The following is an 18,982-nucleotide window of genomic DNA, read 5'->3' on the forward strand; positions in this document are numbered from 1 at the left end:
AAGTAATATATTTTATAGAATTATTTTATGTATCAAGTATTCAAGTACCAATAATTAGGTAACGTGAGCATTAAAACACTTAAAAGTTCAAATTTTCTTACGCATCAATCAATATTTTTTATTGAATTATAGATTTCTATAATCAATAGTGTTGTTTTGATATACCCATATATGTTATGATTGTTATTAACTGTTAAAAATATTTTGAGAAAATATTAGATGGGTTTATTGGCTTAATTGATTTTTAAGTTAATTAGTTTATCTTGTACATATACGACATAATTACGTAGTAGAATTTATACCTATACGGATGTCGGATATACGAGTATAATACAGAGTGTTTCAAAAGTCTTCATCCGATTACGAACTGATATAATTCGGCAACGGTTTATCGCAGGTTAATAACTAATGTATTAATGGAAAGATTATCTATTTGATAAATTTGGCACCTTAATGACGGTGAATTGGGCATAAATGTAAGCTTGGGCCATACTAGAAAGATTGATGATCATATCTGGACAATCTGGTGTCACGGAATTAACAGCATTTTTAATTCTGTTTTAAGCTTTTCCAAGTTTTTAAGTAATTGTAGTACATGCACTTTCTCTTTGACGTAGCCCCATAAAAAAATCAGCCACTGTGAGGTTAGGGGAACGTGGTGGCCAGGGATGAATCGCCTGCAAATCGTCGTTTCCTTTATCGTTATTATGGTTCAAAATTAATCGGCCGTAGCCATTTTCCTCCAAAAACGAGATAGCGTTTTCCTCCACTGTCCTGTCCATTTTCTTCAAAAAAGAAAGGTCAACAATTATTTTTTAATTTTTTATGGGAAAATGGACAGTTCAGGAAACGGTATCTTGATTTTGGAGGAAAATAGTACCGCCCAATTTATCAAATAGATAACTTAAAATAAACTTGGTTATCTAACCTTTCCATTAATACATTGGTCATTAACCTGCAATAAACCGTTGCCAAGCTAAAACAGTCCGTTATCGGATGAAGACTTTTGAAACACCCTATATAATGTATAATTTAGAGACTTTAATAAGTAATAACAACTATGAACTAAACGATTTATGGTATATATTATAGAAAAACAACACATATTATATACTGTGAACTACAGATGCAATGTAAATTATATACATTTATATGTTTGCCTTAAATAAATAATATTTGTCGTTTTTCGATTGCTTATCATTTTACATGGTTTAGTAATAACTTTTTACACCCCTTACTGTTTAAACTATTGTAAACTATCTAACTGTTTGTAAATAATTTTAAATGAAGTAGGTATGTAGGTACCCATACCTACCTACTACTACACATTGTTAAGATTAATATTTACACATTCATTATTTAGACTTAACAGTACCTATACACGACAATCATTATATTATTTTATATGATATATATCACATAAAATAAAAAATACTTTAGTTGTTCAATTATTCGGATGATTTAAACTTGATATATAGGACATATTATAATAAAATTATTTAAAATATGAATTGATAAAAGATTCAAATTACATTTAACCATCAATAAATGACAATAATATTCATTCATTCATAAAAATTAAACAATAGTTAATAATAATAGGTAATATTTTAATATTATAACTACTCTTAGCCAATTAACAACATCTTTAAGTTTATCACAATCGCCACCCTAAAATCAAAAATTTAACAATCAAATTAAAATAAATAATAAGTAAAAGTAGGTACTTATATGTACGCACCCAATTATCTAAATTCTAAGTTGCTGAGGATTTTTTCTCAAAAAAATTTAAAATAATTGTATAATTAAAAAAAATAATAAGTAATGAATATTAATTTTTTTTATGATTATTGTATTATTATTATTATAAAAAAAAATTATAAGTATCTAGATGCTATAGTTTTATTTGAATACATATACAATACATTCATGATACGGATAGCCAAATAATCATTGGTATTATCTTTTTCAGTCTTTGGTTCATTATGCTATATACATATAGTTATTAAAAACTATTGTCAATAATAATGATAATAAAAATTACAAAAAAAAGAAAAAAGATATAATTGTATATGATGTTTTTGTCATATAATATAGAATATATACCTATTGTACAATAACATATACATCTCTATTACCTATATATGCAGGTGTTATACTATAATATATTATATAGTTTTTAGTGTTTTTACAATGTTTACATTAATTATTATTCTTTCAATCTGCTTTTTATTCAGAAATCAAAAACCCGTTTAAAGCATATATATACATATATACCTTGAGTATATTATAGTCGGTAAAATTATTTATACAGTTATATATGTCATATGTGTCATTTACCAATATGTATATGACATTTAAATCATTTTAATAATAAACAACTAATAATAATAAATAAATCAATACTTTTAATTTTAAAAATTATACTTTATAATAATTATAATAAAGTCACATTAAATGTTTTTGTCATACCTAATAGAATGTTACTCTCTAGTTGATATATGTTAGAAATTGGATGTAGGTACTCATAGAAACTCGTTATGCTAATATTAAAATACTTACAATTTAGTTTCTAATCTAAAATTGTTTTACTAGAGAGATCAAATATACTTTTTTGCTTTTATAATTTATATTTTAAGAAATAGATATTATCTTTTGAAATTTTTTTTAATTGAGTAAATCAGTTTCATTTTCATATAATATATCTTTTAGACTTTATATATTATCTTCTATATAGGTAAAACACATCTGACATGACTTCTTTCCCACGAAAATCAAAATCTCGAGTTCTCAAAATTATAAATGATTTACATACAAATGTAATACAGCTATAGTAAGTTTATAAATGTATAAAATTTTTGATATACACTCTTATTATATTAGAGATCTTAAATGTTCTTTATGCCATATTAATTAAGCTTATTAGTTATATTATTGTTATGATGTATAATAAGTACTTCGAACATAATATATGTAATGTATAAGATAATTCTACATTTTATTTATAGTAATTCTAATAATTATTATTGTGTATATTATAATTGTTATTTAGTCATTTTTATGTTTTGATGTTTTAAAGTTGATTATGTTATTGTTTAAAAATAAAATCAAAATCAAAATATAGAATTTCTATAGCTTATAAGTTGGCTAAACGTGGTTGTAAACTTCTCAATACTATAGGTTATACACTTATATAGTACTATATACATAATTCCTAATTTTGTTAGCGTATGTAAAATTTAGAATTTTGTAGATTAAGTTCTAACATTTATTTGATTATGACATTATGTATATGTATCGATAATAGCATAGGTAGGTATATAGTAAAATAATGTAAATAATTAACAGTGGTTTAACCGCTATTATCTGCTGACTGCTACTACATTTATTTATTTATTTCAATAGAATAATGGACCTCATCGAGCATGCTCATGTGGAACCCATGAACGTTTATCTATATCTACTAAATGTTTTAATTATGTATATTATGATATTTACTTAGATCTTGTAAAACCGCAAACAAAAAATAAAACATTTTAATGTAATAAATATACCTACAGTTAAAATTATATTAAGTATATATCTATATATCACCTAATAATGCATTAAGTTCATTTTTTAAATTATTATAATTAAATAAATGTCTATCGACAGTAGGAGTCCTGCTGTATTTATATATATATAGGAATATATTAATATTAATAATAATTATTAGGTAAAGCAGTGCTTCAGTATAATTTTGATTTTACTGCCATATGTGTGAATATATAGATTATTATAATATAGGTACGTTATATTCACATTATTGGACATAAAAGTATAATATGTTAAAAGTATTATATCTTATATACTATCATTTATCACAAACAATATTTTAATGTAAAAATTATAATTAACCATTATTCATACTTTCATAGGTACTTTAAACTTGTTATGCTAATTAGCGCACTTTATTATAATAGATAAAGATAAGTTGTATAATGGATGAATTTTAATTTACATATAGTAGATATTAATGATATATAATATATGAATAAATACTGCTTATACGTAGTTAAACCTATATCAAATTAATATATATTACAATGAAAAAATATATTAAAATATATAATTATGATTTCAACAAAATACAAAAGATGCGACTAAGTATACTAGCGATTTGTTTTAAAATTTGTTTTACATAAAGGTATATTGTATAGTAATTAATATCATATTATATATTTTATAGGTATATATATAATATAAATATGTTATAATGCAAAAAATTATTTTTTCAGCATTTAATTTTTATAAACATTATATGGATATGTATATTGTATACCTATAGCCTATATATATAGCTATATACCATCGAACATTATTATAGTACTTATACCAATTATATGTATATATCTATTAAAATATTAGGATAGGGTAATATATACATAAAAGCTAAACTTTTTTTATTTAGATAGGTACCTATAATAATACTATTATACCAGGTATAAGTACGAGTATACGATAGGTTAGGTATAGTAATAATAATGTAATATAGGTATATATATATATACCTATATAACATTAATTAATACAATATTAGTATAAAAATTGTTAATGTGTTTAGATGCATTATGTAGGTATACGATATACCTATATAAGTGTTAAACAATTAATGTATTGGTAATACATTGTAATACGCAAATATATATACCTATAGTGCCTGCAGTGCAGATTGCAAATATATACCTATATATATAATAAAAAATAAATAGCTATAATACGCGTATATATTAACATAAAATTCCCATTTATATGTAAAAAACTTTAAATGTCTTTTAATATTATTTTGAAGTTCATATATAGTTACTGAATATATTGAATAATTATAGTTGTACCTCATAGACGACTAGGTACCTATATTTATATTGTAGGTACCTACATGGCTACATATAAAGATAAATATATCTACTATAAGTATATATTTGTTTATATTTTTATTTTATATCAATTTACAACGAACAACGTAATAAAATGTATTCTAAAGTTCTTAACATTAAATGTTAAAAATTTTTTAAAGTGATACATGCAGGTACTTAAGTGACAATTGTCACTATTGTAGGTATATTATAAAAAAAGCGTTTATACTAATAAATTTATTGAATTTATCTATCTTTATTTATAATACCTATAACTAGTACCTACCTATACATTTATATGAGTATTCAGTATATAACATAATAATACGAGGAAAATACTTTTAATAATAGTTAATACCTGCAGCCCGTGTGTTATCTTAAGTTGATGCGTTTAAATTTCAATATATTTATGCTATAAATTATAATTATTATTATTGTATATACTGGAATACCTGAATAAATTTGAATAAAGATGTAATTAATTGTATTATATATATTTATATACATATTAAAAAACTTTATCCTGAATGCATTTTAACTAATATATCTATACCAATATATAAAAGCATAAGCATTTTTACTTGTTGTACTTATTTATGATATGTATATATATATTATTATTAGAAATAATCCTACCTATATAATATATATACCTAATTATATAGATAGTAATGTTATACCTAAATCTACAAAATTATAGGTAATAACATCATTATTTAACATATTTAAACTTAAATTAAGCTAAAAAGCTTACATACATAAAAATGTATGTATACATAAAGCATTGCTTTTAAATGATATTTCAAATGTCTACCAAATATATTTGATAATCGAATATACCTACTTTGACTACTTTTAATTAATCTAAATTAATTGTAATTGAAATTGTTCTATAAAATATTTATTTATTTGAGTTTAAACTTTAAAACATTGGTTGAAAATTATTATAGTATATATAATATTATATATTATTTATAACTATACTTACCTATTTGCTATTTATATATATCCGTATAATACGTACAATTTCAACTGCTAGGTATATAATATAAACTTTAAATACTTTACTATTACAATACATAAATGTCTAAAGATAATCATAAAAAATGCTACTTAATTTATATCTATAGGTACCTTATTAACCTTATTTTAACACATTTATATGTTATTGTACTATATAACACAGACTACATTGTATGTACATTGTACATGTAGATCGCATGCGCTATAATATATATATTGTATTTATGTTAAAAATATATAAATATTAAAATATGTACCTACTTATATATATGTATAATATATGTTTATTCTTATTAGTATATATTACCTATATATACCTACTACTATGGATAGTATAGTACGTAAATTACACACCACGCATATGGCATATATATAAACACTGTAATACATTTTTACCATCATCATTCACTATATGTAGGTACCTATACAATATCATTTCAATTTGCATCTAGTCTAGAATTTATTTTTTTATATAGACATTAAAATATCAAGTAAATCTATCAAATATAAATTTAACATCATAGTTAGGTTAGGTACCTATCTAATATCTATAGTATCTACTATTTAAGTATAGATACTGAATATATATACTTCTCCATGAATATAGGTATAAAATTATAAATGCGTGTGCACAGATTATATAAATATTAGGTATATAAACATAAAAGGTAGTTATAATATAGGTATATATACAATATAAATTGCTAAATACATTTTAACTTATACCTATATTAGTATATATTATAGATATAAATAAAGATAATAAAATCTATATGGTTATTTTATATATTATACATAGGTAGGTGTATGTTATTATGGATATTACGCTGCTTATAATGCCTATAATATCTATATTACCTATAGATATTATTATCTACATTTAAAGAATTCTATCTATTAGGTATAAATTTGTAAAGCTGTAAACACGCGTATTGAAACGTATAAAGTAATTTATCTTAAATAATAAATATATAATACCTATTACAAAGTGAATCTGTATATATAGATCGAAACTTTTAAACCAACATGTTATAATTTAGGTAAGTGACTCGAGTTTTTGAGGTAGGCTGCAGGTGAGTGCCTCAACTAGTGGGTGTGTTGGGGATGCATTGCACCCTCAAAGAGGTCTCATAATTTCATTAGATGACCCCTATGACTATCACTAAATGATATTAATATATATATATATATATATATATATATATACCTATTATACATTATATAGTTTGACAATTTGACATACACCTAGTTCTCTAAATCCCTATAATATTGGAGCACTGCTACAGGTACCTAATTATATAGATCTATAATATACTCGTGTAAATAATATAGAAGATGAACTTTATCGATGTATATGTATATGGACGAATATTAAGTAGGTACTATGTATATAATATTTGTGTGGCAAAACAGTGTTCTCGTAATCAGAGGAAAAGAAATAGGGGCTCGATGTCATCACGTCCAACACAAATCGAATCCGCTCTAACACTAACCGCCGCGCGCGCATAAGTAACGCGTTTTTGTGTGCATTTTTTCGTTCCAAATTCTCACCGTTAAGACGATACCCGCCGCTGCATCCGCCAAGTGTGTCCGCGGTCGGGGTATCGAGTAGCGGGCGCGGTCGAGCGACCGGCGCGATCGATGCGGCCAACGAATGGTAAGATCGGAACACGCCCTCCCGGGGCGGCGCCTGACACGCCCGCCAGCCGAACGATCGTGGCCCGTCGGCAAGGCTCGGCACGCTTCGCCCGCCGACCCGCCGCCGCTCTACCACAGTACCGTCACCGTCGTCAGTACGTAACAGTCGTCCGTGCGTGTCTGTCGTCAATCGTTTCGTGTAGTGTCGCTTTCGCATTCTTTGTCCGTTCGTTATCCAACGTTCATCGCACGGTGGCTCCGGTCGATCGTCGTGGAGTCAAACGTGTGTTCGGCTAAAATTTCATAGCCATGATCCGTACCGCCGACGAGTGCGGTCCGCAAAACGCGTACGGAACGACGAAAATAATAAAACACTAAACTCCGAAAACCCGTCGTCCGGCTGTATGGGGTATACGTCGTAATATATAGTAAGCAGATATAAAATCAGAACCCGAACCCGAATTTCGTTCACACGCGCACCGGTGGTGGCACAAGACCCGCGGACATGGCGTTCTTCTTTTGTGGTATTGTTGAAGACTTACTTTACTATTATTACGTATTTTTTTTTCGCCGACCCAAAACGTCGTCGTTGTTGTTGTTATTATTATTATTATTATTATTTTTATTATTGTCGCGTACGTTATGATATTGGTCAAACGACGTGTTTCGTACTGCGGGTCGAGGTGTATATATAATATATATATATACACCGTGTAAAGTGTTATTATTAGGTCATATTATATACCTATGGTCATTGGTCGTACACATACATATTATATATACAGTGCGCGTGTGCCAACAACACTACTGGCGTTGATTACGTGAATACTAGTTTTTTTTTAAAGTAGTCGAGAAAAGAAAACTGTTGTCGACGGACCGCTGCAGCCGCGACCGTGGTTTTTCGAAAGTATAGTCGATCAACGACGTATACTCGGCGCTATCGAGAGGGGAGAAAAACACGACCCCCCCACACGGGCCACCCCAAAAATCCGCCCATTTTATGAGGTTCTATGTGTATTATTTGCCTCTGTCTTAAATGTGTCTATATATAAATATGTATAATTAATGCATTGCGTTTGATATATATCTGTGACCTGTGTACTTGCTCGGTTGAAACTGCAGTTGGAATCGTACGATGATCGGGTCCATTGCGGGTAGAAATCCCTCCGACGTTTGCTGTCTCACACTCGCGCGTGCCTTCGAAAACAGTTTAGGTTCCTATGCGGAAAACCCGCGGTGTAATTTATCTCGTTTGCGGACGGGCACGTGCACACACGGGTAATGCATACGAAAATGTGTTATGTAAATGTGTTTAAAAACGTATACCTATAATAATATATAATATACCTGCCTACGAGTGGCTACGTATTTTTTTTTTTTTATTCCGTCGCGGTTCATACCCGCGTGCGTTGTTCGGTGTAGTCTGCGTTAGTGCGCGTCGTGATGCACTGACTGCGACAACACTATATTATGTATATAATATATATTATATTTACATACATATTTATACAACTTACTGAATAAATGAATTATTATTATTGTGTGTATTATATGCAACACAAACGACACGCGTGATATTATTATTACGCTTAAATATAGTAACTATTTATAACTAATTCTTGCCTATAGGTAATGCGACCACATTTGAGTATTTGACGTTATTTAATAATAATTGTTCCATACGAAAGAGATAAGACGTTACCATATCGTTCGATTCGTTCGAATCGTTCGGTTAACGATAACTATATTATTAGATATAAAAACGTTAAACTTAATATGGTTCGGTCATTTTTAGCTCTTGTATCATCTAATATTAAAATGTCATTCGTTTGATAACGTAACTTCTGTGTACAATTTTGCGATAACATTCGGCGTTTTTTTTGTTGATTATTTTCCTATTCAATAATATTATAATCTCCGCCGCCTCGGACGACGGGCCAGACAGACTCTGGCCGACACTGTTGAGCCCGACCACATAGGAGTTATCGCACGCACACACACGCACATGCTTGACTTGTACACTCCCCCTCCACCCGTCGGTCACTTCCTCAATAGCGTCACTCTCCCACAGTTATGCGCTGCTAACACAGCCCCATACGGAATAACAATAATAATAACGACTCGTATACGACACACGCATCGTGTCTTGCTTATATTTATTATTTTTTGTCTTACCAAGTTTCTATTAAAATATTTAGCCAACTTTGAGTTTTTTAATTGTTTTTATTTGATAACTTATATATGTTCTATATTTAGTATAATTTATTATACTTATATATGTGTAGTATTTATTTTATGCCGTGACGACCATCCATAGCACTTGCAAGTGCGAAATGGTTCATTATTGGGTACCTATTGCATTTGTACTTAAATATATAACTACTTAATATATATTTTATACATTTTTTTCGATCAAATAAAAAATATTTCGTTACGTTGAAAGGTTCATAAAGTTTATACAACTCAATTAGATAAAATAATTTGGTTTTGAATTACAATTAAATAATTTAATTTAGGATGAAATAAGTATGATTTGCTAAATTGTCATGCTCGGCTTTTGATAATTTAACTTCTATTACCTATAATATTTTAAATTAAGTTTGTTCGTTATTTTATAAATGCTGTTATAAACATTTGTTGTTAGACAAATCACCAATTTTCACCAAGGATTATAGAAATTAATAAGTCTCAATGTAACATATAAATATAACATTTTAAGAATAATGGTCACATTTTTAATGTAAGTCTATGTGCCTTGCTATAAAATAAAATCCATTAGTAAAATTGTTTAAACGAACTTAAAACAAAAAAAATAATACAAAAATCATAACCATTTGATATTTTGAAAATATTTACTTTAGATTTATTGTGGATATTTATCTTTTAGAATACTACCTATATACAATTAACTAACTTTTGGAACAACTGAACGTTGAACTACTACGTCTTAATCACAGAAATATATGTTATATACATACCTATAAGCATTGATTAATTAATGTACAATAGTATATAGTATATTTAATCAAGTATTATTGATTTTGTAAATTAAATTAAATATATAATTTTTAATATAGGTACCTACTAAAATACCTACAAATTAATTAGGTAATTTTTAAATACTTAATAAACATATTATAGCCTATAAGTTATACTTAGTAAGTATAAATACCTACAAGAATTTTATTTTATTTATAGTTGATTACTGGAAATATTTATATTTACACTATACCTTGTATCTCTGCTATTACCATTATTTATCATTGGCATAAAATTGAATCATATATTATATTTGTTGATAGTTTAATACATATTAGGTACCTTATTAGAATTCTCGAAGATCTATTGATTATAGAATAGTTCAAATAGAGTATTCTATAATCAATGGAAGACTAGATCATACATACAATATAACTACATTACCGATTTTAAAAAAATAAATAATTTTCTGTGTAGCTTATTATTTATTTTGCTACACTCATTACCATTACCGATATAATGTATAAAAATCAATCCATTCGCGATTCACTTGAAAAAGATAAATTTAATAAATGAAGTATTTCATAACAAGCTGTCTTCATTTTATTGCTAACATTTTTTTTAAAAAAGCAATAAACTGAATTATTTACCTTTCTTTTCAAAATAGATAGGTTCTATAAAAAATTCTGTTATACAATATATTATAATATAATATATTTATTATGCATAATTAAATTAAAAAAAAATAATTAGATACAGTTTACCTATATATTATTATAGTAAATGTTTATTATTAAGTACATTAAATATGTTTAAATTATTACACAATATATAATTTAATAGTTTTCGAAATAATTCAATTGTGGTTTTTATATAATATATATTATTATCAATCATATTTCTATGATTCATAGAAATCATTATAGTTATGATATCATTAAAAAAAATAATTTGAAAATAATTTAGGAATATACATTTATTACTTAGTACTTATTACCGATATTAGTTATAATTACTGTTGTAAATTTTAATAAGCATTTATTTACAAATAGTAATTAATTTTTAATAAATGTCAAAAAATTTTGTTTATATTAAATTGCATTTATTAAAATGTTAAATTATCGAAGCTCTTATTTGATTAAAGTAAATCCATGACTAAACACTTATGATTATGGCATAATATATCACTTATATTTTATAATCTTTTAAAAGTTAAAAATGCAGTTAGTTTAAAAGATCGGTGTCAGGCATTTGTCTTACACTTCACTTACACTTCACTTAGTATAGTGCAAAATCGTAAATGGCATTATCTTATACTAATGTATGATACATTAGTAACCCATATTATTTATAACAAAATACAAATAAGAATGAAATGAAAAAATATTGTAAGTGAATCTTTGTTTATAATAGTGTATAATGTATTAATGTTTATAGAACTTTTTAAATGTTTAAATATAAAGTTTCTTGTAGCATAAATTAATAATAAATAATTTTAAAATTTGTAAAGATTTTATAGAACTAAGTATAGTAAGTATTATACTAAAATTAAAAACCTGTTGAAATTTTTGATCTAATTTGGTATATATATATAGATACTATTTTATTTCGTTTATGTAATAAATTTCGTTTACTACAGGCTGTCATTATTTTCTTTTTTTAATTAAGTGAATCTATATAATGACACAATTTAAAAAAAAGATTGATTTTGACGTTTCAAATCCAAAATAGATAAAATTCTATTGAGAATTTAGTAGATATGATTCTGTAATTAATTTAAATGGAATAAATTGTAAAAGCATTAAAATGTACTGTTAATTTTTTGGTATTATAAGTAGACCGACCTGTGATCTTTTATGGAAAAATTGTAATCTATTCCTTCCTGTAGGATTCAGAACGGCATCTGCTCATCTTTTATGGTTATAACGTAATTTATATGTATGTATGTATAATGTATATGTATATATGTATATATATTAGTATCTATATTCAAGAAGGAGATCTAGTCGAACGATTGTATACACGAAAGAATCTTTGTCATACGTTTATATACACACACACACTTATACATGTATATTAATATTTCATATTAAGTGCGTACTTCGTGTGTTTCAAAATTAGGTATACGTTTTACAAAAATATTATTCGACGTAAATAAAAATTCAATTAACAGTTTTCTATTTTATGTTAAATTTATTTATTGTTTTTTTTTTATTCGTAGCTTCGCCCGGTAATGCAACCGAACAACTTATGACTCAAGGTGCATTCAAAATACGGTCCGGACAAGTTGGTACACCTATGGTTCACAACAGTGACCCTAACAGTGAGTAAACACATACTTTTATGATACGGATATTAATAATTAATATTATATTTATATAAAATGTATTAATTTTAACTGCAGATCGTTACTCTGTCGTGATTGAGTATATTGCATTAGGTACACCATATTAAATATATTATAATATTGATTCATCTGTATAATGTTCGCGTATATATATAATGTACGTTAAAAAAAAATAATAGTAAACATACGAAATTGAACAATAATACCTAATAATATTATCATCGTGTCTCGATCGTTCAGTGGTATATGATGATATGTGGGCGAAATTTTAACTAGTGTGTGTATAGGGTGTGGTTAATTTATGATTTACCTTTAATATATGAGTCACACGCATGTGAGGGCGCAAAACGACAAAATATACTAATACTTCCCGCCAACTCGTTCATCCCCTATACACAATATTCGATAATTTATACACAGTACATATTTGGTGTGCGTATTTACATAGTATATGGCAGGGTGTCGTCTGTATAGGGTTTTTCTGCGTTTGCTAAACGCAAGGGCTATCGAACGAGAAAAACACTGCATCTCACTGTATACAATGGTATATATATGTATAATATATAAGGTCGCTGCAGAGATATTTGATTTATCCCTCGTCTTCTATAACTATATATATTATATAATATAATATAATACTCTTGGCACTGTACTCATACAGAACGACGTGCGTTATTATATATTATTATTTATCATTATTATTATATGCAACTCTTATATTCCTCTGTTCGGGACAGGTGAAGTGGCCATTAGTTTTGCGTTGAGGCGAACCGCCGCGCCGCCGCCATACCATGTATATAATAATCCCTCAGCGTGTCCGTCATGAAACCCCAACTTCTTTCCCGCCACGTCGCGTAGTTTTCCCCATGGTGGCTGTGAGCGCACTGTTGCAAATGCATTAATTTTTAACCATGGTGTAATTAGCGTAATTAAATAGATGTAAGTTCTGAAACTGTTTTGCACCAACAATTTGTTTTGGAAATAATAGATTAAAGTCTATCCCACTGTGCAATATTCGGTCACATAAACGTTTCAGAGATGTTTCAAATCAACTTGTAACATTGCGTTTATTGTTACTTTTACGTTGCGCCGATGTTGTGGTAACTGCCGTTGTCCAAATTTGATGACGTTTCATATGAGTTGCATTGATGTTTACATAACATATTTTGAAACATCGTACCAACATCTCTGAGATGTTATAAATAAAACGTTCTAGAAACATCTATCTTACAATTAGTAGATGTTACATAGATGTTATTAATCAACATCAATACGTAATAAAACGAGAAAAAAGTGTAAAAATAATCTGTCCGAACTGGGTTTTGAACTTGCAACGGAGAATCATGATTTTAACTACCTAACTGGGGAACGCCTTAACCTACCTAACCACGACTGCCTATTGGAAAATGTGTGTATAATTGTTCTATTTGGGTAATGACATTTTCACAATATTGAGTTTAGAGATGATAGTTTAAGGACTAAGCAGCGGAGGCCGGGGAGTATTATTATGTGAAAATAACACACATTTAAGTACATTACTTACCTAAAATTGTATTTTAAATAGATACAAAACATTTTCAATGCACAATATAATAGATTATGATAAAAATGTACAAAAGAAAAATACTCTCAAGTTTCAATAATATATAATATATTTATTTTATTGCATGTAAGATGTAGGTAACATAATATTATGTAGGTACCTATTTATTATTACTATTATACTATTTACTTTTATTTAAAAAAAAAACTTTAGTTTTTAGCCTGCAGGTAATAACAACATTTTGTCTGTGACTTAACAGATTTAAATAAAAATTATTATTGTACAAATTATAACATAACATTGGTTGAAAATAATCAAATGTTTAGAGCTCTACTATGTCGAGTATTGGCATGTCTTAACCAATCTGATACTGTCTTGTCAAAGTCAGATTCTGTAAACAAGCTTGTTGAAACATCTTTGATGACTTCTAATGATTTTAAAATTTAAAAAGTTTAAAAATGAATTATTTATGTATTTTTACAATCAAATAATATATTTTAGACAGTTATAAAATTACTTAGTTTCAGTAATTTATGTTCATTGTTCAATAAATTATATTATTTGACTAAGTATATGTAGTGAAGTTATTACTTTTAATGATTTTAATTAAATGAGAGTCTCCAATTTTTATTTCAATTTTCTGCCCACGACCTGTCCAAGAACACTTGATTCCAAATTCATTGGTGAAAACTTTAGCCAAAACTCTATTCAAATGATTTTTGGGATTAGTACCTCCAACTGACTTTAAAAATGATTCCTTTTGTTAAATAAAAAAAAAATTAATAGGTATTTATTCAAATGTAATTGTAAATGAGTATCGAACCAATTTTGAAACAAGAGTTTCACTAGATTGTTTAGTTGGATCTACTATACGTTTAGTTAATTTTGTTTAATCCCTGGATCCCCGCTCGCGCCTTTCGCAGTCGCCAGACTGTCTACCGTAGTCCCTTAGAGTCCCGTCACAACAGCTAGTCACAAGCGCATCGCCGTCTGCCGACGTTAATCCGTTAACCGTTATAATTTATAATTTTTACATTTTTATCTTGTTCCCTGGATCCCCGCTCGCGCCTTTCGCAGTCGCCAGTTTGTCTAGTGTCTACTACCGTAGTCCCTTCGAGTCCCGTCACAACAACTAGTCACAAGCCGTAAGAAATACCACTATATTTGTCTATTTATAAATAATAATTGAATTTATATAAATTATTTTCCATCACAATATCACATCACTACGCTGTTGTTGTACTGTTACAGCAACTTGTTTCAGTGATGTTGAAACGTCAACGTTTCTGGGATGTTTATTTGTAAACTTAAAATATTTGTAAAACTAAACCGTTTACGCGATGTTTTGGTAACGTCGAGGTGCGATGTTAGCATTGAAACTTAGATCATACATCGCAACAACGTTCTGTAACCTAAAATGCACAGTGGGATGCATTTAAAGATTTGTCTATTTATATGTTTATCTACGTAAATGTATAGGTACCTACATGATATTATTATTTTTAAGATGAGATATTATACATTATTCAAATTATACAGTAATAGTTCTATGTTTTTACATTCACTCTGGAATTTGAAGTAATTGGTGAATCATAATCACTGTTGAAGTATTTAGAGAATTCTTATATGGATTAAGCTAAATATGCTTTTTAATTTTTAAAAAGGTTCGCTTATACCTATGTTACAATCAATGTTTTAATATAACAATAAAACATTGGTTATAAATGATCAATTATTAAATATTTAGTTAAACTTAATTGGATATATTTTTCTATAGTACCTACGGCCTATGAAGTATATATAATATAATAGTGTTCGTTTGCAAAACACTACCGACTGCAATGAATTTACTTAAAAAAAAAATATGTTACCGTTCCCAGGATTATATTGTTCTTATTTTGTATTTGTTTTCTATACTATATATTTATATGATGTACTCTATAGGTACAGATAAATTATTCAATACAGTCAATATACTTAATGATTCATTATGTTACATAATTAAACGTCTCTAAACAATATTATATTTTTTAGTGATGTGTATTCGCATTGCTGCATACAATGATAGAACGCATGTCCTTTATTATCCGTTACATATACATTAGTAGCCTTTTTTTTATGATATAGGTGATTGGAATACATTTAATAAGAAGTTTTTATTTCGTTAATTTATGAATATAATATTGTCTATACTTTAAAATATACCTATTTATAATATCTATTAAGCATTTTGATTCAATGCAAATATATATATATATGCAGTGTGTGTGTGTGTGTGTGTGTGTGTGTGTGTGTGTGTGTGTGTGTATAGAGAGATAATAATGTAAGTTATATTTTGCAATCTATTATATTTCAACCCTCCCACAAAAAGGTTCCTAAGGGCAATAGCTACATAAAAACGAAAAAACCTATATATAAAGGGGAATATTGTGTCCCATCTGGTTAAATTCTTGTTTCCGCCTATATAGCTTATGTGTACAGTGTACACATTATTCTGAACGTTTTAATCAATGAGCTAAATAAATTGTATTTTTCAATCATATTTAAAAAATAATTAAAACATAATTTATAATTATTATTCTTCAATTTATTTTTTATAATTTATAATTTTTGACTTATTTAAAACAAAATAATTCATAATACCCTATGTTTTTGCTTTAAATATAATTCCAATATAATTTATATTGAACATTACTTTATGGCGTTTATTTTGCTTACAATTAAGTATTCAGTATATAATAATACTCGTTATAATTTTCTTAATTGTACTCGCAGTGTGTAGCTTGGAATCTATTGTATTATCCGTGTTTGATATTCAGTCCGTCTGGTGGTAACATTGCCATGTATACAACGCACTGTTAACATTCCTTTTCCGCCTATAATCTAATTCAAATATGTAAAGGTCGCCGTTTGTAGGAACTGGCAAACAATCGAATTGTTGTTATCGGGTAAACAAGTGACCTAAAGGGAAAAAAACCCTCGTCAACCATATCTGAGATATTATCTAACGTACTCAGCCTAATACAAACAGGTTTTGGTGTCCATAAAAAAAAAAAAAAACGTTTTAGAGGGATAAGTCACTTATGTTTTAAAATTTTATTCTTTATTGGTTATAAATTTATCCCCCGTTTAACACAAATACAAATTAAATTAAATTGAAATAATATAATTCAGAAACTTTATTAAAAATTATTGGATTTTAAGTGTAGATTTATTTTAAATTGTCATATCATGTAAATTAAATAGTTTCTTCGTTGAAGTTAAACGCTGTAGTTATTTATTAATTAATTTTAATCATATAATAATATAATATCATAATAATAGGTTGTAAAAAAATATTAAGGTACATACCAAATTGAAATGGTTGTATAATATAATAGGTATATTTTAAATAAATATATTAATCATTCTGATTCCTGTTCCATTATGTGCATTTTATGGTCTGAGTTGGTAGTGTAGTAGTACCTATAGTATTGTATGTGTCAGTATTAATGTTCATAGTCTTCTGTCTATAAGAACTTGGAACAATGAGGGAAACCTACATTTTTACTTCTATTTTCTGATAAAACAACTAAAATTGAACACTAGGTGTATACATTTGTATATACAATATACAAATATATTGTAATATATTATGAAGCCTTGTAATAATAAAAGTAATATGTAATAATATAATAGTTGTGGATACTGAAAAGAGTAGCCTAGCCTATAATTTAGCCAGTTATTGTGCAGCTACACACTGCGCCCACCCCCGCCGATCTCATGCTGCGCCTTAGTAATTTACGACAGATATATATATTTTTTTCATCCCAAGTACTTACTATACTTGCTAGTGGTGGGAGTCGGGGTCTGCTGTCGTCCGCGTCATTGTGTGCGTGTGCGTGTGTGTATTTGTATATAATATGCAGCATGTTGTATATTTTTGTGAGAGTACTATACGTTGTATAGGACACCGATGTATTCCAATAAGATCTCTTATCGTTTTAACAACAATGTTTTTTTTTCCAATGCCCGTGATATTGAACGAAATTATTTTGTGTTTTTGTGCAGATGATTTTCTTATTATAAAAATATTATTAGTAATTAAAACTCAGCAGCAATGTTACTGTTTAGTGTTAATAGTAGGTATATTAATAATTATTAATAGATTATGATGAAATCTTTTAAAAATGTATTAAATTATTGAAGCACAAAAATCATTTATTTGATAGTTGTAATTAGGATATACGGTTATTTTTTTTTTTGAAACTTGACACTGAGTGTTTTAAGTATAATGTATTGAAGTTTAATTTATTATATAGATTACTGTTCCATGTTATGTACTTTTTGTATTTTTTATGAGTAAAATAGTAAAATAAAATAATAATTATTATAGGTATTATTAAAATGTATTCAAAAGATTTATGAGTCAGTGTTTTTTCCTCTCATTATTGGGACTATGCAGTTTAAAATTAAAATTGATATTCACTGATCCATTTATAAGTATCTAAAATATCTTATACATTAAAAGACATACACATAGTGTTTGAAGTATGTAAATAATTGTTGTTATGAAAA

At 27.2% G+C, this 18,982-nt stretch overlaps 1 protein-coding gene across 6 annotated transcripts in view; it reads left to right on the forward strand.

Moving 5' to 3' along the window:
- The window catches only part of LOC114120265 (myb-like protein AA), a 67,815-nt gene that overhangs the window by 5,980 nt on the left and 42,853 nt on the right, over positions 1-18,982 (forward strand). The window contains exons 1-2 of one of the 6 annotated variants that reach the window (XM_027982125.2): positions 7,702-8,080; positions 12,757-12,858. In XM_027982125.2, the coding sequence (XP_027837926.2) occupies positions 8,062-8,080; positions 12,757-12,858 (121 nt within the window). In that variant the 5' untranslated portion in view covers positions 7,702-8,061. Of the gene's footprint in view, positions 1-7,701; positions 8,081-8,644; positions 8,835-12,756; positions 12,859-18,982 lie in introns of those variants that run through there. The other 5 variants (XM_050197366.1, XM_027982127.2, XM_027982124.2 and 2 more) reach the window with 5 other exon arrangements.

Source organism: Aphis gossypii, chromosome 1 (genome assembly GCF_020184175.1).
Source record: "Aphis gossypii isolate Hap1 chromosome 1, ASM2018417v2, whole genome shotgun sequence".
Classification (NCBI taxonomy): domain Eukaryota; kingdom Metazoa; phylum Arthropoda; class Insecta; order Hemiptera; family Aphididae; genus Aphis; species Aphis gossypii.